This window comes from Mustela putorius, unplaced genomic scaffold (assembly GCF_011764305.1).
Source record: "Mustela putorius furo isolate JIRA1106 unplaced genomic scaffold, ASM1176430v1.1 tig00000145_pilon_pilon_pilon, whole genome shotgun sequence".
NCBI lineage: Eukaryota > Metazoa > Chordata > Mammalia > Carnivora > Mustelidae > Mustela > Mustela putorius.
The window spans coordinates 46634626-46661040 of record NW_025421294.1 but is presented as its reverse complement, the minus strand read 5'-3'; the positions used below and the strand labels follow the sequence as shown (position 1 = coordinate 46661040).

Here is a 26415-nt window from a genome sequence, read left to right as displayed (position 1 = left end):
AAACATTTCACTGGAGAGGAAGCTTACTTACCAACACTGTAGAATACCAATACCAATCTTCTTTGATGGGTCTTTAAGAGGATAAAATTGGTTGATAGGGATAAATTCTAGGACCTTTCTATCCAATTCTCTTTTGGATATGGAGCACTATTTCTTCTATGCTTATATGGGCCAGAATAGGGTTAATAAAATTACAAAGAACCCTGCTATTTTGTAATAATATATTACATGTATACATTCTCTCTAAAAAATTAAAAACACTTTTTCTACCAATAGCAAATGTGGTTTTCACAGCAACCTTAGTAATAGGTGTGTTTATCCCTATTTCCCTGGAAGAACTTAAACAACTTACCCTACTTGCTGGACCTTGTTTGTGTCATTACTAGTACTTGAATTCTGGAACTGCAATCTGTGTACTTTCTGCTACTACAACCTATTCTGCACTGATAGAAAACATGTTTGGTATCGAGTCAGATGTTTGTTAGGAGTTAGATTTAATTATGCTGAGAAATTGCATTTCTTTTAGATGGATCAAAGTGGCAAATGCATTCATTCGTATCTTCAGCTTTAGATTTCTGAGACAGAGTTGTTTTGCTTATATAAATCTCAAGGTGAATTTATTTGGACACTGTTGGAATTTGGTAATGGACCCAAAATAATGAATTGTATTACAAAAGGTCACAATAATCTATGAAACTTGTTTCTAAAGCAAGGGAAAAAGAGAAGTGATTTACACTAGTAAATCTAGTAAAGAGAATTTTCTAGTATAGAAATGCAGAAAATCAAAATATTAGCAAACATTTAGGTTCACTGTGTAAACCTAGAGAAAACCACTAATCTCTGGAAGCTTTACAAATACTAAGCTTCCTTCTATCTAAAGCTATTCTCCAGGAGGACAACTTTAGTAGAGTTGAGTTTCCATCTTCCTAAAAGTAATATGCTTATCACATAAGGTTCAAGAGCAAATGAAAAGAATTTTTCTCTTTATGGTTGGGGCCCCCAGTTATCCAAACCAGCTTTCTATGCTAACTATATTCAGTAATTGCTCATCTTTCTGCTTTCCTTACGCCCACTTCGCGCCCACCTTTATTTCCATGATCCTAACCACTGGCTTAAAATGAACAGGCTATTTACTACAAAAGGAGTACTGCTTTGGGAGGCAAGAGTCATGGGTCTGCCACTAGATAGCTCTGTGTCCTTCGATAAAATACCAATCATCTTTGATGGTCTTTAAGAGGATAAAATTGGTTGGTATGGATAAATTTTAGGACCCTTCTAATGGATTCTCCTTTGGATGTGGAGTACTATTTCTTCCATGTTTATATATGCCAGAATGGTGTTAATAATATTACAAAGATTATGCTACTTTTTAATAATATATGACATTAATGGGCCTTTTATTATGGGCCAGGAATTATACTACACACTTCACATATATTAATTCTTGTTAGTTTAGTTTCACAATAACCCTGTGAGGTGGGGTTTTTTATTATTCCTATTTACAGATAAGGAAGTTGAGACTCAGAGAATTAAACACTTTCCCCAAATCACATAACCAATTAGTGATAGAAATAAGACTTTTGAACCTAGCCAGTCTGACATCACAGTCCTTATAGTGGACATTTTTCTTTTAAGATTTTATTTATTTATTTGTCAGAGCGAGCACACACAAGCAAGGGGAGTGACTGGCAGAGCAGTCAGAGAGGGAAGTAGGCTCCCTGTAAATTAAGGAGCCTGGGGGACCCCATCCCAAGACCCTGGATCATGACCAGAACAGAAGGCAGATGCTTAACTACCCAGGCATTCCTGTAGTGGACATTTTTGATGACCCCACCTTCCCATCTTCTCTGAGCTGGAGTACCCATCCTCCAGGTGCTATAAGAAGTGGCTGCTGATAGCCCACCACTGTCCCCTTCTCTACAGAATTGCCTTTGACCAAAATAGAACCATCTCAACTAAGAGATTAAGATCACTCCACCACAGCCTACAGAGTGCAACTGACTGCTGCTCTTGCCTCAAGGTGGCACTTACTCTGTGGTACGATTTGTTCCAGAACCTCCTAGAAGTTCCCCTACTTTTGCTTAGCTTTTTTTTCCACTGCTGGTTCTTGCTTCCTTTCTTCTAACAGTTAAACCCTAATAACTCACTCACCCTTGCAGGAATTCTTAACTCCACCTTTACTTCTAGGAAACCTAACTAACTGCAGCTCCTGGTCTTCACCTCAATTCTGTGCTCTCTTTGCTCAGTGGAGAAGTCAGAGGAAATCTTTAAAAGATAGATTTGGCCTAGAAAAAATTATAAATTATACTTTTAACTTTCCATTGTAATTTTTCCAGTTGCTATTTTTTTCAGCCTATGAGCTTAAAGAAATAACAGATGAAATAAAAATGGTGGTTTTGAAACAAAATCACACCTACCCATTAGACATAAGATGAAAGACTGATTGATCTCTTTCAGCAGCCAAGCCCTGTTGTTCTATCCTCTCATTAATTGGATCTGGCTGAGAAACTCAAATTACCAATCGATTCTTTAATAAGCATAATGTGATCACTCTGATACAGCTGATTTCCCTCCCCTCCCCCTTTTTTTTCTTGGCAAGCAGTTAAGATTGCTAACAGCTCACTGTGACCTTATATTCACATCTCTGGGGATTAAGTTCAGCAAGGTATCCAATAAAAATATTTCCAGAAGCAATAATTTCTAAAGCAAAGTTTTAATATTTCATAAGCTCATGTTCGTCTCTGCCTTGGTCTTAAATGTTTTTAGTATAGGGTTCTCCCAGGGTTTTCTTCATTGCTTTCTAAGCTAAAAAATTTATTCATTTAACAAATAATTGCTGGACTCCTCCTGCATACCAGGCACTGTCCTAGATGCTGAGGTAAATTAGCTAACCAAGTATAGCTACTTCTCTCATGGAACTCATGAACTAATTGTAGATTGTAATCTCATATTCCCACCAGTCTTATTCTTTTAAACTGTGATCGGCTCTCTAATTGTCATACCATACTATGAGGTTTTACTGAAGAAATTAGATCTACTCAAGGACTTCTTTGATGATGGAATAAATTGACATCTGAAAAAAGAATGGAGTTAAAAGTAAAGATGGGGGTATTAGATTTTCAGCCAAGGGAATCAGCATGTGAAACGATCCTAATGCAAGAAGCAGCAGAGACTTTTAAAGAACCAGAAGAATACCAGTTGGAATGTGAGGAAATACTATTTAAGATGAGGCTAGAGATGTAATTAGGAGACTATACAAAGTCTTAAAGGAAAAGTTAAAGGGTTTTAGTGTATCCCTATATAATGGACACTTATTGAAGGGTTTGGAGGAGTGTATAAGTGTGTGACACGAACATAGGAACAGAGGATATTCCTGAAATTAGAGATAACATGGCAAATGAAGACAAAAGAATGAGCAGTACCCCTTAGGAGAATAGAGAGTAAATCAGGTTGGAAGGGCATTAAAGGCGGGGAGATCGTAAACAGTGTGAGATAGAGCGGGGATGGAGCAAGGTAAAATGGATCAGAAAAAACATGGTAAGCAGTATGGATTTTATACTGAGAAATTTGAAGGGAATGGCACGAGCAAAAGTGCATTTCAGGAAGATTGGTCTAAACTAACACTGTCCAACTGAGCTTTCTATGGTGAAGTAACTTTTCTGATATAGTACTCACTAGCCATATGTAGATACTGAGCACTTGAAGTGCCCTTGATGAACTGGAGGGATAGAATTTTAAATTTTATTTAATTTTGTATTTTACTTAAGGTAACTACCATCTTAGCGCAAATCTAGTAATAGTACAGAGTATGTATGTGTGATAGTGTGGTGATGCTGGGGACATCTGGAAGTTGGAATGAGGAAAAGGAGATGAGCTAGGAATCTGGGAGAGAGAGGGGGTCAGGAAGAATAAAGACAGAAAAACCATACAAGTGTGAGGTGAAAATATTTACTTTACTTTGTCTAAATGAAGGGAATAATGAGAAAGGTCTAGGTTAAATTCAGATTATAGACCACCTCCCATGCCAGACTAAGGGGCTTGGACTTTCTGTGAAGAGGAACATCGATCTCTTTTAGATTTGCAAAGATTGGAATTATTTAAGCAGAATTTTCAGAAACGTGCTTGTCAGAAACTTCATTTAATTATGGTATATAAGATAAATTAGCATCTATATTTTTTGTTAGAGCCCTTGTGCCATTGAGTAGTGATTCAATAGCCTTGTGTTTTTCTTAGTCTGAGGACACCTTGATGGCAAGAATTAGAGTTTGGCTGTTTTCCCTTCTGCCGTCCCAGGACCTAGTTGCTGGAACAATGTTGAATGTAATTCTAGAAAAGTTAATAGGAGCCTCAGACACTGTTGGGAATGGGGGCAGGCGACGGGTGCAGAAACACCTGGGAGTGGCATGTATAGAAGTTAGCAACTGATTAGACTTGAAAGTCATTACTTACCCATAATTCTCTAGACTCCATAAACTCAGGAGCTGTGATTCTGCCCAAGGACTAGATCATTCTTTTGGGAACACAGCAAATTTGGAGAAAAGTGTGGTGCCAATTAAAAGGTAGTATTTACAAAGCATTTTGGGGGCAGTGTTTATTCCAATATCTTGAAGTTAAATATATCTTTAAAAAGATATTTCCAAGGGCAGCTGGGGGGCTCCATTGGTTAAGTGTCTGCCTTCAGCTCAGGTCATGATCCCAGGACCCTGGGATCAAGTCCCGTGTTGGGCTCCCTACTCAGTGGTGAGCCTGCTCCCCACTCTCCTTCTCCTGCTCCCCCTGTGCACGTCCTTGCCCTCAAATGAATAAAATCTTTAAAAAAAAGGAGAGATTTCCAGATTATCTTTCAAAAAGTCAGTGTATGTCCCTACCAAGAGCTCTTCGTTCACATCTTGTCTGTACTTATTATTTATAGTGTTTTTTATATATTTTGAGATATTTGTATTTTCCTTTTAAAATTATCTAAAGCAGTCTCTTTCTTTTAACATTTTAAAAAGCTGTATGTTTATTTATTTATTTATTTAGTAAACTCTTCCCAATATGGGGCTTGAATTCATAACCCCAAGATCAAGAGTTGCATGCTATACCAAGGAGTTCTAAGTTTTACATGCTAAATGTGTAAATAATTTTCCTTTATGCTTTTTATGTTTCCCCAAATGAAGATGTAGCCAATCAACTCTTCTACTTTCCTGTGGTGCAAAGCAACCTCATAGAAGTATACCACAGATTCAAGTATTTCTAGAATGTGTTGACAGAGTTAGATCTAATGAATTGTCTCAACACATGTCTCTGTCTGAATTGTAGTCAGAAAATTATCTTCTTCCCTCTTAATCTATTTAATCTAGAATCAGTTGTGAGATTCCATAGGTCTTAATCCCCATACTCCCTAAACTAGAGGGCTATATGCAGAGCAGTGATTCAGAATATTTGTTGACTTAAACAAAGAGACTAGACAAATGGAAAGAAGGGCACAACACTAACACTATATGAGCATGGGAGAGCATAAACAATATTTTGACTTCAAGTCAACCTAGTAGAATAATATGTACTCTAGTTTATAGTTAAGTATAATGAGAATCATGAGTGAGGAACAAAGTGAAATGTTTTTTTTTCTTTTTTTCCCCCACCAACCTGACAGGTATTGATGATAAGGGATAATATAAGCATACATCCATTCAGCCCTAGTCTCTGTATATAATAGTTCTCATTCTAGGTAACCAGAAAATTCTTCTTGTCATTATGTGAAGTGTTCACAGGGTAGAAGACTTTTCTACCATTGGAAATTTTTAGGAAATAGTTTCACACCACAGTTAAAAAAAAGTTGGAATTCATTGGTCATTAATATTGGCAGTTTGTTTCTTCTTAAAACCATACATGAGAAGCTTAAAAAAGATAAAGAAAAATGGACATTAGTGGGTGTTATTCAAATTATATGTCTTCTCTTTTCAATCATAGCCTGTGACTATGACATTCTAAATTAAACACAGAAAAGGACCCAACTAATTTATTAAGTGCTATGACTTTAAATATCACATGTTAGACTAAATCTATAGAAGGAATATATTTGAAGTGGCTGGAATAACTACTTTTGACTTGGTTGGCATTTAAACCTTTTGGGCTTAGGAATCACTGATGTGGTACTTTCAGGGGATTTGATTTTATAGGTTCATTGGCCCAGAGTTTTTTAAAAATACAAAAAGGGATGTGGCCTTAGAGATAAGACAGGCATCAGGCTGTCACAGTGAAGCTGCTTTGCTTTTAAATGGCCTTCCCAAGTTTGAATTCATAATCTAGTGGTAGAAAAGCTTTGGATTTGCTGGCAAAGATGAAAGATGCTTGGAAGCTATTGCCTTAAAATAGAAATTGATGGGTAAATGGGCTTTGGAAGTTTAGAATCTGACCTGAAGGGAAGTTGAGTATTGAATTGAGATAATTATCTTGTTAACTTGAGAGAAAATTCAAGTCCACCTTTAAAAGAGTCAGATCATTAATGCCAAAGTGTAGATTCTCGTTCACTTATGCAATAAGAAGTAAAATGAAGTTACGAAAGTTATTTGGATAGAAAATATTATAATTTGTAAAGTCTCACACACATGTTAAAAATATGCAGAAAACTCTCAAGGACTCTGAAAATCGGGAGAAAAAGCGCACTGAATATTATTATTTAAAAATAAACCTCTCATTTTTCCCTATCTAGAATTTGAGACCTTGAATTTGTCTGTAGTATTCTGATCAAAGAAACAGGAAAGAAACAGACAGACATTAATAGGGATCATCTCAAATTAAATGTCTTTATCCTATAATTATAGCCTGTGCCTATTCTAAACAAGAAAAGCAGAGACCAAACTAATTTATGAACTGCCATGCTTTTAAGTAGCTTAAGTCTAACTAAATCAACACAGAGAATCATAATATCAGAGAACCAATCAAAATCTACTTAATCCCAGCAAGCAATTCCCACCTTTAAATTTTCAGAGGTTGTTGCTTAATAATGGGTACTTACTGTCACATTAAATTGTTCTCATGCATAGCCATATGGTTATTCTTTGATTCCTTTATCACTCTCCTATCAGGGATTATTTACATAAACTCTTTTTTTAACCCAGTGTTCTAGAACACATCTTCTTGATTTTGTGTGTTTTTCCCCCATGTTTAAATTTATAAATACATTCTTTCTTCTGATCATTTATTTAACAAATGTTACTGAATACCTATTGGGAGTCAAAGGGATGTTAAGTACTGGTTGTGGAATGGAATGCTGAAATAGGCACTGTTTGTGAACTCATAAATCCTAATGGGAGAGAGTTTATGAAAATAACTACACAAATGAGAAATTAAGAATCGTAGTTAAGTGCCATGAAGGAAAACCGTATGATTCAATGAAAACATTAGAAAAATGTCTCAGCATAGGAATTTAGTTATAAATGGAGTAAAAAAGGCATTTATTTAGGTGCCAGTATATTCCTCTATGGCTTGTATGGAGAAAGGTCCTGAGAACAGGAGGAAATTGTTACGAACTTAAGGGTCATTGCAGGTAAGAGAGGCACAGTGTAGAAACACTGTCCGCACCCTCCAGAAACATTTGAAAGAAGAAGATATTATCAATATACTCCAAATGTTTCCTCCTGTCTGAGAGTCACATTACTTATAAAAGGATCAGAATTCAGTTTAGTTTGGGTTTTGTTTTTTTTTTTAACCCAAAGGGATAGAAGATAGCTTTCAACATATCCCTTGCGTGAACTCTGAATTTAAATGTGTGAACACAAGAACTGAATATATGCTTATTTTCAAATGTTTTGCAGTTTTTTATTGAAGTATAATTGACATATTGAAGCATAAACCTATTGGTTTTAGGTATATGTCAGGTAATTTGATATTTTTATACATTATAAAATGATCCCCACAATATCTAGTTACCATCTGTTACCATACAAAATTATTATGATTATTATTGACTACATCCCTATGGCTTATTTATAAATACAAGCTTGTACCTCTTAATCACCTTTACCTATTTCACCTACCCGCAGCCCTTTCCCCCTCTGGTAGTCAGTAGTTTGTTTCCTGTATCTATGAGTCTGTTTCCATTTTGTTTTTTAGTTTGCACATGTAACTGAAGACAGTATTTGTCTTTCTCTGTTTTACTTAGCATTATACCCTCTGTGTTCATCCATGCTGTCACAAGTGGAAGGATTTCATTCTTTGTTTTATAGCAGAGTAATATTTATTTTTTTTAAGATTTTGTTTATTTACTTGACAGACAGAGATCACAAGTAGACGGAGAGGCAGGCAGAGAGAGAGAGAGTGGGAAGCAGGCTCCCCGATGAGCAGAGAGCCTGTTGCGGGGCTTGATCCCAGGACCCCAGGATCATGACCTGAGCTGAAGGCAGAGGCTTTACCCCACTGAACCACCCAGATGCCCCAGAGTAATATTTCATTGTATGTATATTACATCTTTATCTATGAGTGGACACCTAGGTTGCTTCCATATCTTAGCTATTGTAAATAATCCTGTAATGAACACAGGGATGCGTATATCTCTTCAAACTGATCTTTTTGTTTTCTTCAGGTAAACATCTACAAGTAGAATTGCTGGATTGTATGGTATTTCTACTAATAATTTTTTTGAGGAATCTCTATAGTGTTTCCCATAGTGGTTATGCCAATTTACTTTCTCAGCAACAGAGCATGTGGGTGATTATCTTTTTTCCATATTCTTGTCAACACTTGTTATTTTTTGTGTTTTTGATAAGAGAAAATGTGACAGGTATAAGGTGATATATTACTGTGGTTTTAATTTGCATTTCCCTGATGATTAATGATGTTGACCATCTTTTCTTATGCCTGTTGGCCATATGCATGTCTTCTTTGGAAAATGTCTTTTCAGTTCCTCTGTTCTTTTTTTTTTTTTTTTAAGGTTTTATTTATTTATTCAGAGAGAGAGAGTGAGACAGCACAAGCAGGGGGAGAGGCAGGCAGAGAGAGAACCAGACTGCCCACTGAGAAGTGAGCCCAACGGAGGTCTAGATCCCAGGACCCTGGGATTGTGACTTGAGCTGAACACAGATGCTTAACCTACAGAGCCACCCTGGTGGCCCAACTCTGTTCATTTTTAATGGATTTTTAAATATTAAGTTACACAAGTTCTTTATATATATTTTGGATATTAACCCTTTATCAAATACATCATTTGCAAATATCTTCTCCTATTTCAGTAGGTTGCCTTTTCATTTTGTTAATGGTTTCCATCACTATGCAAAAGCTTTTCAGTTTGATATAAATGCCATTTGTTTATTTTAGCTTTTGTTCCCCTTGCCTGACACAGGTCCAAAAATATATTACTAAGACTGATGTTGAAGAGCTTCCTGCCTATATTTTCTTCTAGGAGTTTCCTGGTTTCAGGTCTTTCGTTCAAGTCTTTCATAGATTTTGAATTTATTTTTGTATATAGTTTAGTCATCCAGTTTCATTCTTTTGCATATGCCTTTCAAACTTTTCCAACACCATTTATTGGAGACTGTCTCTTCCTCATTGTATATTCTTGCCTCCTTTGTCATTGACCATATAAGCATGCGTTTATATCTGGGCTCCCTATTCTAAATGCTTTCCAGGTTTGATAAGGGTACGTATGGTGTTATCTTTGTTCTGTTCCAGGAGATTATGTGGTCATGTCTGTCTACTTTGACCTGAGCAGAAGGATGGGATACTTCACGATCCAGACCTACATCCCCTGCACACTCATTGTTGTCCTATCCTGGGTATCTTTCTGGATCAATAAGGATGCTGTTCCAGCCAGAACTTCTTTAGGTAAGACACATTTCTTTTTGTTTAAGTATTTCAAGATAAGTATCCGGTATCAGGAATCTTCCTTCCCCTAAGTTGATATGTTTTTAATTCAGTCAGCAATTATGTAGACATGTCATTATTTCATTTTAAAGAAAACTAGCATATTACGAAAAAAAAGTGTTTAAAAGTTTTCCAGTACTAGTTTTCCTTAATTACCTCAATTTGCTTTCTTTAGTAAATTCTCTCAATAAATTTAAGTTTGACTAAGGAGGAAAAAAAAAACAACTTCTAATTTCAGTAGATTTTGTGTTTTGGTCTTTGGGTAGTTATTATATGCAGAGCAACTCACACAAGCTCGTGAGAGCTATTGTTGTTTATAATTTCCAAATGTATTGAGAGATGTCACATGGATAGGTCACATGCATAGATTGGAGTCTGCCAAGGTGAAAGTATTAACATCATGGAAATAGGCAAACACTAGAAACCAACACTGCCTTTTCTTTCCCTAGAGTCAACTGTTACACATTTACCAGCACATGATTAGCTGTTGATTAATTCCAACATCTGTAATTATTCATGACATTTGAAGACATACATACATAGCAATTGGCTCTAACCATTGAAAATATTTTTGGAAAAATACCCGTGATGCTCTGGAAACACCAGCCCTCTCCATCACAAACATACATACTTTTAAGATTATTTGCATCTTTCTTGATGTATATAGAGACGCAGCTTAGATTTTCACAACTTTTTCCTCATGTGAGGAAGAAGATCCCCAGAAAGTATTAAAAATTTATAGACTCAGAGGGACACGGGAGTCTAGGTCCAATAATGTTAAATACTTAAAAACAAAGCTGTTGAAAGATGAATTATATAATCACAGTCCTCTTTTATCAGCTATGTGAAAACTAGAACCACATCTCTTGCTCACTCTTTGGCTAGTGAGTAAATATAATTGCAGTAGTGAAGAGCTCAGGTTTTGAAAACCAATAAATCTGGATTTCATCCTCCATGTATAGTATGGCCTTGGGGGAAATGCTCTTTAATGTATGTAAATGATATTTTCCTCAAATGTGAAACATATCATTTTCTGTAAAATGCTTTATGAGTTAAGTATAGAAAATACTTAAGAAAAAAGATATTCCATGCAACATGCACAAAACATAGTAAAGCATTAGAAATGTTAGCAACTGCAGTTGACCCTTGAAATATGTGGCTTAGGGGCTCTAACTCCACCTGAGCAGTCAAAAATCCACATATAACTTTGAACTCCCCCAAACTAATAGCTACTGTTGACCAGAAACCTTACTAGTAACATATATATTGTATGTCACATGTATTATATACTGTATTCTTACAATAAAGTAAGGTAGAGAAAAGCAAATGTTATTAAAAAACTCATAAGGAAGAGAAAATACATTTATTGTACTGTGCTTTATTTATTGACAAAATTTGCATATAAGTGGACCCATGTAATTCAAACCCATGTAGTTCAAGGGTCAACTATATATCATTTTCTGATAAAATGCTTTGAACCAGATTATTAAAACTGAGGGCAAAAGAGATTGCTGGGAATAAGGCATCATTTGCATGTTTGTCCTCTTCCAAACCTAATTTAGTCTCCCATCTGTTTCAAAATAATTTTGTTTGGATTTTTCTGTTATTTGCGGTACATTGTTATAAGTCCTATTCAACAATTAGAATATCTAGTTTAATGCTACCAGCTGAAACAAACCCAAAGTATGTCGAGCCTATTACTTTAGGACAATTGTCACTGTGAGTAGAATGTATTGCATTATAAGCTTATATGTCTGTCTCTCACATCATAATGTAGATTTTTTTTTCATTCCCAGTATAGTGCCTGGCACATAGCTGGTACCTCATTGATTATTCAAGTAATGTATGCTCTTATGAATGGGTGCAACAAATGCATTAATACATTCCAATCTACCCATACCAAAAATATTTTAAGGAAAAGATTTTCAAATCAGTCTTTTCTCTTGAAGTCCAGAATTCTGCTGGTCAAAACCCCTCTTAAGGCTACTTTGGTAATTCATTTCAACCAGTCATTAAGCGAGGGCACTGCAAGAGACCTCTGTAGGAGAGAGGATCAAGGTGAGTGAGCTAGCGAATGAGGAATGAGGGAGAGGCCCCTGAACAAGTAACAGGTAGGTGCTCCTGTTTGTTGATCTTTTACTATACGTCACACATGTTTAATATATCTATTCTTCACAACTACATATAGAAGTCGTAGTGATAATAAAAAATATTACCACATTCTTTTTGTAGGGCTAAGGAAGCAGAGGTGGTACAAGGTTAAATGACATTCTCAAGGTCACACTCCCAACGGGTAGTCCATCTACACCTTGGTTAATGAGGCCTAGATTTGCTGTGTGTGTGAGCCCTTGTTGAAGGCCAGTTGTGGGGAAAGGTAGGCAGCTGAGATTGCTTCTCTGTGTTAACTATGCTGTCTCCCTTCTCTAGATCAGTGTGTCTTAAATTCAACTGCACATTTATATGGCTGCCTCAGTCCAATCCCAGAAGATGTTTATTTAAATTTTGAGAGCTTGGCTTGCATATCAGGTTTAAAAAAGAAAAAAAAGAAATCCCCAGATGATTCTAATGTGTGATCACATTACCTTTTCCAGTGTTTACAATCTAGAGTTAATCCAGATGACCCTACACACCTGTGGACCTAAAGTTTCTTGTCACAGAATAAAGCCAAGTTTTGGATGAGTGAGATAAATATACCTATATGGCTCAGACTCTGCTTTCTGAGCTCAGACCACAAGAGCATGGGAAGAAGTCATCGTGGGGCTTCTAACTCTTGAATGTAGTTTGGTACACAGGTGGTAGCTGGTCAGCCTTAATCATGGTTCAGTGTTGATGTATGAAACAATAAAAACACCAGTCGGTATTTTTCACCTGAGTAATCAGAGTAAAAGCTAGCATGCCTGCAAGCTTACTTGATGCTAAGACTGGAGGAATTGATAAAAGCTATGCATATTTTTCATTTACCCAGGTAAGTCTAATTCTTTCCTTAGCAAAACTGGACTTAAAAACCACCCCCAGCTATCATGTTGTTGGTGGGTGGATCAGTTACAACTATCACTCGTCTGCCACCCACTTTTCACTCCCTGTGGCTCCAACCAGAAACCTGAAAATACCATGAAGCGGTTTTTCATGAGTCTTCTTTTACACGACTGTGATGAACTTCCATCATCCCAACTTGCTAGATAAATGTTTAAGTTACATGTTAGATTTTCTTAAGTAAACTTGTCTATGGTATCTACTGTAAATGATGACATTTTCACTCCTCCATAGGTCAAGGGTGGCTTGAGGCCTGAATGTGGAGTGAAGGCCAAGGGGCCAGTTTAGTTGTTAAATTCTCCCCCCAAAATATTATCAAGTATAATTACAAATAGTTAATAACTTCTCCAGAAATTCTTGCATTGGACAACTTGAGTGAAGTTTTTTTAGTTCGAGAAACAGACTCTTCTCTAAATATCTTACATTTGTTGATATTTTACTAGGAAATGACACTTAATGAAAATTACATAATTTAATCTTCATAAGAACATGCTGAGGTATGCCCCTCCCCTTGCCACTCCCAGTTTGTAGATGAGAAACTTGACCATTGCTAAGATTCTACAATGACAATATGGAAGACCCACACTCCGTTATTATCCTGAATCAGGAAAATACACTAGCTTCCAAGTGGCTGGTGGGTGCTTCATGCAGCATATTAAGTACATATTCATAGAGAGGGAATATAACAGTGTGGGTCAGAATGTAGTGTTTAAGTCAGACTTTGTAGGCTTGTATCTCATCTTTTTCACTTTCTATCTTGGACAGATTCCTTATTCTTTCTGTGTTCAAGTTTTTTTCACCTGCAAAAAAAGGATAACAGTGATTACCCTCATTGTGAGGACTTTGTGGGATAACATATAAAGTACTTGAGGCAGTGCCTGGTCAAAAAAAGAGATACATAAATGTTAGCTATTGTTACATACAGTTAAAACTCTCTCCCACAAGTCACCAATATGGATTCCTATTTTCAGATGCAGGAGGAGTCTCTTTGACCTATCATATATACACTATTCATTGATTGCTTCATTTCTGCATTCGAAAGGTTATTTGTGGAGTCCCAGCACTATACTTATCTATGAAGTCACAAAGGATACTAAGATAGAGGTCTTTCCTGTTGTCACAGTTTACAGATTAGAGAGATGAGCTCTTCCCTAATAATAATATAGGAAGAAGGCTATGATTATAATTTACAGCTGCAATTTCCTTGATCCTCCCTCTCCTCAATGAAAGGCTACTTTTTTCTGTGAAGTCATTTCAACCAACACCAATCTTTCCTCTCTTGGGAGTTTCATAACAGAAAAAACACTGAGGAAACTTGATAATAAACTAAGATACAACGACCCAAAAAGCCAGATGGTTCTTGGAGCTTATTCTGTAACTGGAAGTTTGTACCCTTCACCTATTTTGCCTCTACCCTTAACTGTCTCCCCTCAGGCAAACACTAGTTAGTTCTCATGAGTCTATTTCTATTTTTATTGGTTGCTCATTTGCACATTTTATTTTTTAGATGCATTTGTCTTTGATCTGTTTTACTTAGCAGAATGCCCTCTAGGGCCATCTATGTTGTCACAAAAGGCAAGATTTTTATTTTTTTTCTTATGGTTAAGAAATAGTCCATTGTGTGTATGTGTGTGTGTGTGTTTGTACACCATATTTATCCATTCATCTATCAGTGGACTTATGGGTTCCTTCCATAACTTGGCTATTCTGAATGTTTAACCATAGGGGTGCATATCACTTTTGAATTAGTGTTCTCATTTTCTTCAGGTAAATACTCAGAAGTGAAATGATCATATAGTATTTGTATTTTTTTTAAATATTTTATTTATTTATTTGACAGAGAGAGAGAGAGATCACAATCAGGCAGAGAAGCCGGCAGAGAGAGAGGGGAAACAGGTTCCCTGCTGAGCAGAGAGCCCAATGTGGGGCTCCATCCCAGGACCCTGAGATTGTGACCTGAGCTGAAGGCAGAGGCTTAACCTACTGAGCCACCCAGGCGCCACCAGTATTTGTATTTTTTTAAAGATTTTTTTATTGATTTATTTGACAGACAGAGATCACAAGTAGGCAGAGAGGCAGGCAGAAAGAGAGAGGGGGAAACAGGCTCTCTGCTCAGCAGAGCAGTGCTCAATGTAGGGCTCAATCCCAGGACCCCGAGATCATGATCTGAGCCAAAGGCAGAGGCTTAACAAACTGAGCCACCCAGGCTCCCCTGTATTTTTTGTTTTTTGAAGAACCTCCATACTGTTTTCCAGAGTGCCTACATCCATTTACATTTTTAAAAACAGTGTACCAGAGCTCCCTTATCTCCACATCCTTGCCACAACTGTAATTTCTCATCTTTTTGATACTAGCCATTCTGATAGGTGTGAGGTAATATCTTACTATTGTTTTGACTTGCATTTCCCTAATTATGAGTGATGCTGAGCATCTTTCCATGAGTCTCTTGGCTATTTTTGTGAGTCTTCTTTGGAAAAATGTCTATTCAGGTGTTCTGCCTATTTTTAGTTGAGTTATTTATTTTGGTGTTGAGTTGTACAAGTTCTTTATCTATTTTGGATAGTAACCCCTATCAGATAAGTCATTTGCAAATATCCCATTCAGTAGGTTGTCTTTTTTGTTGTTGGTAGTGATCTTCTTTGCTATACAAAGCTCTTTAGTTTGATATAGTACCAATTACTTATTTTTGCTTATGTTTTCCTTGTCTGGAAAGACATATTCAGAAAAAATATTGCAAAGGCCAAGGTCCATGAGTTTACTAGCTGTATTTACTTTTAGGAGTTTTATAGTTTCAGGTCTTAAATTTAGGTCTCTAATACATTTTGACTTTATTTTTGTATATGATGTAAGAAAGCGATCCGGTTGCATTCTTCCACATGTAGTTGTCTAGTTTTTCCAACATCCATTTATTGAAGAGACTGTCTTTTTCCCATTGCATATTCTTGCCTCTTTTCTTATAGATTAATTTACCATAAAAGCATGGATTTATTTTGGGTTTTTAAAATTCTGATCCATTGATTTATGTATCTATTTTAATGCCAGTACCATACCGTTTTGGTTACTATAGCTTTCTGGTAAAGATTCAAATCTGGGACTGTGATACCTCCAGCTTTGTCCTAAGATTTCTTTGGCAATTAAGGGTCTTTTATGGATCCATACAAATTTTAGGATTGCAATAAATGCTATTGGTATTTTTATAGAGACTGTACCGAATTTATAGATTGTTTTGGATAATATGGATATTTTAACAATATTCTTCCAAATCATGTTCATGGAATATATTTCAATTTATTTGTGTTGTCTTCCATTTCTTGTTGTTTTCAGAGTATAGGTCTTTTACTTCCTTGGATAAATTTTGTGCTAAGTATTTTATTCTTTTTGATGAAATTGGAGATAGGATTGTTTTCTTAATCTCTTTTTCTCCTATTTCATTGTTAATGCATAGAAACACAACAAATTTCTGTATATTAATTTTGCACCCTACAATTTCACTGAATTCATTTTTTCATTCCAATAGTTTTTTGGTGGAATCTTAGGCTTTTTATATATTAATATCAAATCATCTGCAAATAGCATTTTTACCTATTGCTTACCAGTTTGGATGTCATTTATTTCTTGTGTAATTGCTGCAGCTAGGACCTTTGATACTATGTTGAACAAAGATGGTAAGAATGGACATCCTTGTCTTGTTCTTGATCTGAGAGGAAAAGCTTTTAGCTTTTCACCACTGAGTATGATGTTGGCTGTGGGTTTTTCAAAAATGGCCTTTATTTTGTTAAGGTATGTTCCTTCCAAACCTACTTTGTCGAGAGCTTATATCATGAACGGATTTTGAATTCTGTCTAATGCCTTTCGACATCTATAGAGATGTTCATATGAATTTTATCTTTCATTTTGTTAATGTATCACACTGATTGATTTACACATATTGAACCATCCTTGCATTCCTGGAATAAAGCTCACTTAATAGTGTTGAATGATCCTTTTAATTGTTGAACTCAGTTTGCTAATATTTTGTTGAGAATTTTTACATCTATATTCATCAGAGATATTGGTCTACAATACTGTGTCCCTCTCTTTGTAGTATCTTTTTCTGGCTTTGGTATGAGGGTAATGCTGACCTCATAAAATGAATTTGGAAGTATTTCTTTCTCTTCCATTTTCTGAATAGTTTGAGAAAGATAGGTATTAACTCTTCTTTCAGTGTTTGGTAGAATTCATCTGGTCTTGGACTTTTGTTTGTTGTTAGATTTTTGAATACCACTTCAATTTTATTACTAGTAATTGGTCTGCTCAGTTTTTAATTTCTTCTTGATTCAGTCTTTGATCATGTATATTTCTAGGAATTTATCCATTTCTTCTAGGCTGTCCAATTTGTTGGCATATAATTTTTTATATTGTTACATATTTTTTATATTGTTATTTTTTATATTTGTCTTGTCACTTACAACTTTTTTCATTTCTGATTTTGAATCCTTTTTTCTATTTTTCCAGATTTTATTTATTTATTTGAGAGAGAGAGTGAGAGACCACAAGTAGGCAGAGCAGAAGGCAGAGGGAGAGGGAGAAGCAGGCTCTCTCTTTGCTGGGCAGGGATCCCAAAGCAGGTCCCTGGGATCATGACCTGAGCCAAAGGCAGCCTCTTAACCAACTGAGCCACTCAGGCACCCCCCCACACACACACTTTATTTTTTTCCTGATTAGTCTTACCAAAGATTTATTAATTTTATTTTAAAAGAATAAGCTTTTAGTTTAATCTTTTCTTTTTTAGTCTATATCATTGATTTCCAATCTGATCTTTATTATTCCTTCCTTCTACTAACCTTAGGCTTTGTTCTTTTTTAGTTCCTTGAGGTGTAAGGTTAGATTTAAGATTATTAGGTTTGAGATTTTTGTTTGTTTGTTTCTTAAGGTGGACCTATATTGTTATAAACTTCCTGTATCCCAAAGATTCCGAACCATAGTATTTCTAGTTTCTTTTGTCTCCACATTTTTTATTAAAAAAGATTTTATTTATTAGAAAGAGAGAGAGAATGAGGTGGGAGGAGGGAGAAGCAGACTCCCCACTGAGCGGAAGCCCAATAAATTACTCAGTCCCAGGACCCTGAGATCATGATGTAAGCTGAAGACAGACACTTAAATGACATAGCCATCCAGGCACCCCACCAGGTATTTTTTATTTGCTCCTTGATTTTTTCCTTGACCCATTTGTTCTTAGTAGTATGCCTTTTAGACTTCATATCTGTTTCTTCTAGTTTTTTTTTTTTCCTTGTAATTGATTCCTAGTTTCATACTGTTGTGGCTGGAAATGATGATTTCTGTATTGTTAAATTTATTGAGACTTCTTTTGTGGCCTAACATGTGCTCTATCCTAGAGAATGTTCCATATGCACTTGAAAAAGGATGTGTATTCTTCTAGTTTTAAATGGAATTTTCTGTATATATGTTTTAACTCCATCTGGTCTAATACGTCATTTAAAGCCACTGTTTCTCTACTGATTTTCTGTCTGGATATTTTATTCATTGATGTAAATGGGCTGATAAAATCCCCTACTATTATTGTATTACTGACAATTTCTCCCTTTTTGTTTGTTAATATTTGCTTTATTTGTTTAGGTGCTCCTGTGTTGGGTGTAGAGATATTCACAAATGTTATGTCTTCTTGTTGCAGTGGTCTTTTTATCATTATATAATGCCCTTCTTTGTCTCTTGTTACAGTTTTTGTTTTAAAGTCTATTTTGTCTGATAAAGATATTGCTACCACAGCTTTTTTTCTTACTTTCATTTGCATGGAATATATTTTTTCCATCCCTTTACTTTCAGTCTGTATGTGTCTTTAGATCTCAAGTATTCTCTTGTAGGATAGCATATAGATGTGTCTTATTTTTTTATTCTATTCACTTTGTCTTTTAATTGAAGCATTTATTCCATTTATAAAGTAATTATCAGTAGATACGTACTTATTGCCATTTTTAAAAATTGTTCTTTGGTTGTTTTATAGTTCTTCTTCCTACATTCTTTTGCTCTCTTTGCTTATAGTTTGAGGACTCTCTTTAGTGTCATGCTTCAATTACTCTCACTTTATTTTGGGGGAGGTAATGTAATGGAAGTTTTTGGTTTGCGGTTACCATGTTGTTCATATAGAACATTCTAAGTATGTAGCAGTCTAGATTAAGTTGATGGTTGCTTAAGTTCAAACACAGTCTAAAAGCACTACATTTTTACTCTCCTTTCCATGTTTATGTATATGATGTCATATTTTAAGATTATTTATTTATTTTTAAATATTTCCATTTTAATTATGTGTCTTAGTGTAGCCCTCCTTGGGTTTAACTTGTTAGGGGCTTCCTGACCTGGAAGTCTGTTTCCTTTCTCAGATTCGGGACATTTTTAACTGTCATTTCTTCAGGTAAGTTTCTGCCCTCTTCTTTCTCTCTTCTCCTTCTGGAGAAGAAAATATGAATGTAAGTATGCTTGATGTGGTCTCAGAGATCCCTTAACTTATTCTCATTTTTTAAATTTCTTTTTCTTTTTGCTGTTCAGCATACGTGTTCTCCATTACCCTATCTTCCAGTTCAGTTATCCATTCTGCATCCTCTAATCTTCTGTTGATTTCCTCTAGTGTAGTTTTAATTTCAGTTTTTGTATTTTGGTTCTGACTAGTTCTTTATTATATTTTCTGTTTCTTTGTTCTGAGTTCATTCACTTACCTCTCAAGTTCTGTGAGTATCTTTCTGACCAGCACTTTCAACTCTTCGTCAGTTTGCTTATCTCCATTTTGTTAGTTCTTTTTCTGTGGTTTTGTCTTGTTTGTTTGTGGGAACCTACTCTTATGTCTCCTTATTTTGTCTCTGTGTTTTTATTTATCAAGTGGATCAACTACATCTCCTGATCTTGAAAGTAGTGGGCTTAAGTTGAAGGCTTCCTGTGGTGCCCTATAGCACAATCCACTCCTGGTCACCAGAACCAGGTGCTCTAGGAATGTCCCCCGTGTAGGCTGTGTACACCCTCCTATTGTGGCTGTGACTGCTGTGGGCACAGTGGTGGGTGGGGTCCGCCCCTAGTGCAGTTAGCTGAGAGGCTTGATTATAGCACCTCTGGGTATGCTGATGTGTGTGGGGTTAGCTCCCCAGTCCTTGTGGCAGGGTTTGCTTTGGAGACACTGATTCCAGCAAAGGCCACCTGCCAGGTATTGTGGGAGCAGTAGTCTCTTTGAGCGGTTGCTGTTCCCAACAGAGGTAACCAGGCCAGTTATGGCAAGACAGGAGTCCTTCGGAGGGGGCTGGGTAGGCCAGAGTATGTAAGATGGATTTGTTGAAGAGTGATAGGTGAGGCAAGTACTGCTAGCAAGTGGAGAGTTTCAGAACTGGCTTTTGCAAGCATATAGCCATCTAGGCTGAAATAGGGTAAGAAAAAGGGTGCCCTTCAGCACTTCTGTTCCTTGAGAAAGCTTTTGCAGATTCTTGCCCCTCATGTTCAAAAATCAGTCAACAAATCTCCTTGTATAACCCAGGCACTTACCAAACTGGTTCTTCTGTGCAGACATACACAGTGAGTAATATAGCATGCTGGCTCTTCAATTAAAAGTGGAGACTTGGTTTCCTATGACCTTCTGGCTCTCCTGGAGTTAGGTCCTGCTAATTTTTAAAGCCAGACATTATGGGAGCTCATCTCAGTGCAGGCAACCAGGGATGGGGGTGCCCAGCCCGTTGTGCCTCCATGCTTGTCCTATCCCTCCCACTTCTGGGTAGTCACAGCAGTACTTTGGTTCCTAACCGTGCCTCTTCCCTCCTACCCTTCTTGATGTGGCTTTCTTTTTATGATGTTACTTGTTACAGAAGATATGTTCTGCCAATCTTCAGGTCATTTTCAGAGTGAGTTGCAATATATGTAGTTGTTACACCTCAGTATAGCTGTGGGAGTGGTGAGCTCAGGATCCTTCCACAACACCATCTTCTCTCTTTCTATAATAATCTTCAAAAAGTTCATTAATCAGAACATATCACTTAGCTCATCTCCTCTTTTACTTTAAAGTGTAAACTCCTTTGCATGCTCTGCATGATATAACTTCTGTTATCTCAGCATCACCTTGATACCCTGGTCTATCCCCAGATGCTAGGTATTCCAATTTTTTTAAAGAAGATAATGTGTCCCTTCCTCAGTGTCTTCTGTTATATACTCTGGAATTAGAAGTTGGTGTCTTCTAACTTTTAAACTTCTTAAATATCACCTCCTCAAAGATGTCTTCCCTCAGTATTCTAGTTAGGTTTCACTGTCCCTGCTGTTCTCCATCACATAAACCATAATTTGTGATTATACTTTTCTTTGCTCACTTGATTTATAGTGTTCTCTATCACTAAAATATAAGGTACGTAAGGTCAGAGATAGTTGATAGTAACTGATAGTTGGTAAGCAGGCAATAAATATTTGTGGACAGAGTGAATGGATTACAGTTATGTCTCCTTCTTCATTACAGAGGTTGCTTATCAGAAGTCACAAAATAAAGTTGGTCTCAGTAGTGATTCAGTTACCCAACTTGATGAGGTCACACGATCTGTTTTACTGTACCTTTTTTCAGGTATCACCACTGTCCTGACAATGACCACCCTCAGCACTATTGCCCGAAAGTCACTCCCCAAGGTCTCCTATGTTACAGCAATGGATCTCTTTGTGTCTGTTTGCTTCATCTTCGTCTTCTCTGCTTTGGTGGAATACGGCACCCTGCATTATTTTGTCAGCAACCGGAAACCAAGCAAGGATAAAGACAAAAAGAAGAAAAACCCTGTATGTATCATTTCTCATTGGGATCACTGAAATTTTTATGTAAAAGGGCTCCTGGTTTTGTTTTGTTTGGTCTTAGCCTGTCTGCAGGCTAAAGCTCAGCACTTTGGGCTCCCAAATGAAAACAATGTATGAGTTTGGCCAGGCCATAAGAATTAATTTTGGTCATTTTTTACTTGTAAGAGGCCTGATTCACTAAGGCAGACTCTTACTCTCTTTATTTCATAGGGGTTACAAACACTGTCGAGACATGCATTTATTTTCTAGTTGCTGTTATTTTAGGTTTCATTGATTGTCCTCTTTCTGCTCCTTACTGTAACATTCTTAAATCATTGATGTTTTAAATTAACATTTTCACTCAAGGCTTTCTATTAGGAAGCCACAATGTTCTTGAAGTTTCAAAAGATCACCACACTTTTGCAAGTAATTGTGTGTGTGTGTGTGTGTGTGTGTGTGTGTGTGTTTTACCACCAGAGGACTAAGACTGGTTTCATACTCAAAATGTATTATTTTGTTTTTAAATGAAATGGATCATCTATTGTTTGGGCAAGTTACTTAGCTTCTTTATGTCTTTATGTTCTCCTATATAAGACTAGTATTATAAAAAATACATACCTTAAAGGACTGCTGTGGTAATGAAGGTAAAAAGCATTACCTGGTACCTTACAAATGAAAGTCCTTACCATTAATAGTGATGATGATGGTTGATGTTCATAATTTATACAGTTACCAACTTGGATTGATTTCCGTGATTTGGGAAAAGGTAAGATGACTTCATCTTGCCACCAAACTTCAAGTAGAGATGCTAAGACACAAATATACAGGCCTCATGCAATTATCCTTTAAAATGGATGTTGAAGAGAACAAGTAGCTACCCACTTACACACATGAGTGTAGTGGCTCTCTGGCTTCTAGGAAGCTCCATAGAAGTTAATATCCATTCCTTTCTAACTGAGGGGCAAAGGAAGTCACCCTAGCTTCCTGAATTTATAGACCTTCCCGGTCTGTCATAAAGGCCATGAGGTCCTTGATAGTGGCTAGCTCTCTGACCCACCAATTTTGGCAAGGACTATATTTTAATGAGGAAATACAGATGATTCTAGGTTGTATCCTGATGGATCTCCAAGAACCCTGGTGAAATTCTACAAATGGCATACATTTATCTGAATGTAAGAATCTGTAACAGGTAAAGAAAAAAAGCATTAATTTTGATGATTAATACAAAAAGAAATACTTATCCTTAATTTCCCAAATATTCATTATGCTTTATGCAGTCCTTTCCTTCCCTGTCTTGTTTGCCTCTCTATCTTTGCATTTTTTTCTATCCTTATTTTATTTTCCTTATTGTGTTTTTAAAAAATTATTATTTCTCCCCATCCTTCACTTTCCATCACATTTTTCCCCAAAAAGAGGGTTCTGTGACACTCAGCATTATTACATGCCAGTATTAACAAGAATGTGAGGGTGAGCTCATAAACAAAAGTCCTTTGAAAAAAGCCCTTATGCCCTAATAGCTATATCATTGCAGAGGGGATTAAAGAAACTGAAAAAAATCAAATTACCTGAAAATTTTTTGCATTTTCCTCTTGTAAGCCAATTAGATGATTTACCACAACTAGAAAGAGCCTAAGCTATAAATGAAAAGCTTACATTTCATTTTTCCATTAAATATACCCATTGGTTCATTGTGTTAACACTTACCTAGTAAAGCTTCCTTGATGTTAATTAGAAAATAAAATCAAAGTACTTTCATACAGGGAAGTCAGGCGATGGAAAGAAGCTTCCTCACAAATGGACAACACTGGCTTTTGCATTTAGAGAATTGTGGGTTAATTTATTGAAATCTCCAAATTCCATTTTCCAATTTTAGGCACGTACTTTGTTCCAAGCCCAGAATTGTCCTTATGTGTTTATAATTTCAGTTCATTTTACTATGTTTTTAAACTGTGTTTTTAATTTATCTTATTTTGTCTTTTTCTTTTCTTTTTTTCTTCTTTTAATTAAAAAAAAATGCAATTCTCTTTTCTGTCTACAAACCCAAAGCTTCTTCGGATGTTTTCCTTCAAGGTATAATGTTTTTGGAATGAAAATTCACTGCATGCAACTGCTGAATTTAATTATTAACGCTTACATGGTGTTTCGATTTTTTTTGTTGTTATTTTTTAGTGAGTAGATATTTAAGCATTCTATGAGAGGTAAGATGAAGAAAATTCTATAGATTTCTAGAGTTGAGTCATCAACCCTACACTAATTCTCAGAGGTTCGATCTTATAAAGCTATAAGCTCTAGGACACGTCGTTAGGAATAAAAGTCTTCTTTAAACATCAAAGTCAAAACTTATCCTCCCTTCTCAGATAAAATTCACTGACTGCACCTATCATATATACCATAAATGCTCTTAAAATGTAATTTGGTAAATTCTAATGCAAAACGGGATTGTTTTTTGATAAGTAGCTTTAATAATCTCCATTGTTCTGAATTCTGAACCTATCAATTCTATAAAAGTAATATTCTCTTTGAAATGCTTTAAGTTAAAATACCCATCCCTCCCTCCTAGGGTAATCCAGGGGCCTTTTGGCTCTATCACGCAATAATGCATTGATATTTCTTTTTCCAGTTGAATTGGGATAACTTACTCAGAGACACTAGGGTTCATATTTATAATATCCTAAAATTAACTCTTCCAAATTAAATTAATCACTGATATTTATAGTACTTTAATAATTAATGTGGCAACAAAAATTAAATTATCATTCAATTAATTGGTATTTGTTTCTTCTCACATAGTAAAAAGGTGGTAGCATTTTTTTCTAAATAAACATTGCTGACATTCTGAAGCTTCTAGCTGCTGAATGATAGACAAAACATAAGCCATACTATTCGTGGTATAAACTCAGAAAACTCCTATATTTATATATATTTTAACATTTTATTTTAATAGCATTTAGTGCATTTGCTCAGTGTAATGGGGTTTACTATTTGCCTATAGGTAAGCATGACACAAAATTTGAGTTCAAAATTGATGCATTTTATTTCTCTGTTCTACTCACATGCAACACCATTAAATGCCTTCATGTAACCAACCTCACATCTAATATTTACTAGACTAAGATCCCATGTAGTTGTTTGATTTAAATCTTTAAACTTTGAGTTCTTTTGGTGTTCAATCTTCTTGCTATAGCTATTAGCTTATGGTATTATTTTCAGCTGCACCGCTTAAGCTCAAAATTTGAAATCTGCAAATGTGCTATCCTTCTAAGTTCAATTTTACCATTGTAGATCACGATTTCATAGCAATTCCTGAGTACTCATTTTCAGATTCATCATTCACCTTGGTGACATTATGGAGACCTAATCTAGGATTTATCAAGTATAACTAACTCTTATTCCTGACCCTTGTCTCAGGCACCTACCATTGATATCCGTCCAAGATCAGCAACCATTCAAATGAACAATGCCACTCACCTTCAAGAGAGAGATGAAGAATATGGGTATGAGTGTCTGGATGGCAAGGACTGTGCCAGTTTCTTCTGCTGTTTTGAAGATTGCCGAACAGGAGCTTGGAGACACGGGAGGATACACATTCGTATCGCCAAAATGGACTCATATGCACGGATCTTCTTCCCCACTGCCTTCTGCTTATTCAATCTGGTTTATTGGGTTTCCTACCTTTACCTGTGAAAGAGGTATGGGTTTTATTGATGTGGGTCTTATTCACTAAATCTCATGGAGAGAAGATGTCCTTTCTAAGTCCACTTAAAGAATCCCCTGTGTGGTTTATGATAATTTGAATTTGTTTCTTTGTTCTAACCTGCTAAACTGTGTTGATGTCATATTGTTTGCGCCCAACTCTCCTGTGGTAAGTGTAATTTGAACTTTAATGTTTGCTGTGTTTCAAACCTGCAAGGCAAAGTGAAATTAGAGCAAGAACACTGAAACCCAACAAGATATTTTTCAGCTACAATGATTGAAATCGTGGAAGCCATGACTACTTGCAGTGGTGGTGTCCTTAATCAATTCAAGATACAATTAAACGCAAAAGGTCCAAAACTGTACCCTATGTTCATTTGGGGGCAGGTTGTAGTAAATTTGGTCCCAGTAGGATATCTCCCTCATTGGAGAAAAACCACAAGTCACTTTAAATATGAGTCTAGACTAGAAATCTATTACACCTCTATCTCAAGATAGGAAGAAAATTTCCTCCACCTCACATGTACAATGATGTAAATATTTCAGTAACGTAGACTGCTTCAAGTTTAATGCATGCATCTCTTTAGAGCCAAAACAAATGGAATGAAGTTAACATCATAAAGCATTGTCTTTTATTCTGTGTCTTTGGGCTATAAAAGAATCATGAATGTAATTACAAGGGTTCGGGTTTGGAATTGGAGGGAGGAATTTTCTCTATCTTCTCCCTCATGCATGAAGATGCGAAGAGCTTGTTTTTTTCCATGTAGGACATATTAAAACACTTTAAGTAAAATATAGACTGAATAATTGACATTTGCCACCTCTAACTATGCCCAATTTCATAGAGTATAAAGTAATTGTATGTGCTTGCAGCTATTTTTTCTTCCTTTTAGGATGACTGATAGATTATAACGGAATTTATTCTCCATCTCAAGATCTGCTTCTAGTGATTGTGAGTGCCTTGTGGGCAGAATCCTTGTCATTTCCTCTTTGGATCCTCAGCACCTTATATAGTGCCTGGCACGTAGTTGGTGCTCAACAGATATGGTTTGAAGCGAACTGGCTTCA

At 36.1% G+C, this 26415-nt stretch overlaps 1 protein-coding gene and 2 long non-coding RNA genes across 4 annotated transcripts in view; 1 reads left to right on the top strand and 2 right to left on the bottom strand.

The window, feature by feature from the left end:
- GABRG2 (gamma-aminobutyric acid type A receptor subunit gamma2) overlaps positions 1-26129 on the top strand; it is a 102894-nt gene extending 76765 nt beyond the window's left edge. Inside the window, exons 7-10 of one of the 2 annotated variants that reach the window (XM_004737670.3) lie at positions 9652-9804; positions 21455-21660; positions 23701-23724; positions 25063-26129. In XM_004737670.3, coding sequence (XP_004737727.1) covers positions 9652-9804; positions 21455-21660; positions 23701-23724; positions 25063-25338 — 659 coding nt within the window. In that variant the 3' untranslated portion in view covers positions 25339-26129. The remainder of the gene's footprint in view (positions 1-9651; positions 9805-21454; positions 21661-23700; positions 23725-25062) is intronic. The other variant, XM_004737671.3, reaches the window with a different exon arrangement.
- On the bottom strand, positions 9801-25212 carry LOC106007428. Its single transcript, XR_006605420.1, has 3 exons — positions 25123-25212; positions 22341-22462; positions 9801-13676 (listed from the first exon to the last, which is right to left on the bottom strand). It is a non-coding gene; the product is annotated as an uncharacterized LOC106007428 (long non-coding RNA).
- The window catches only part of LOC106007404, a 28672-nt gene continuing 27502 nt past the window's right edge, over positions 25246-26415 (bottom strand). The window contains exon 4 of the long non-coding RNA XR_001182127.2: positions 25246-25332. This is a non-coding gene — a long non-coding RNA (uncharacterized LOC106007404). The remainder of the gene's footprint in view (positions 25333-26415) is intronic.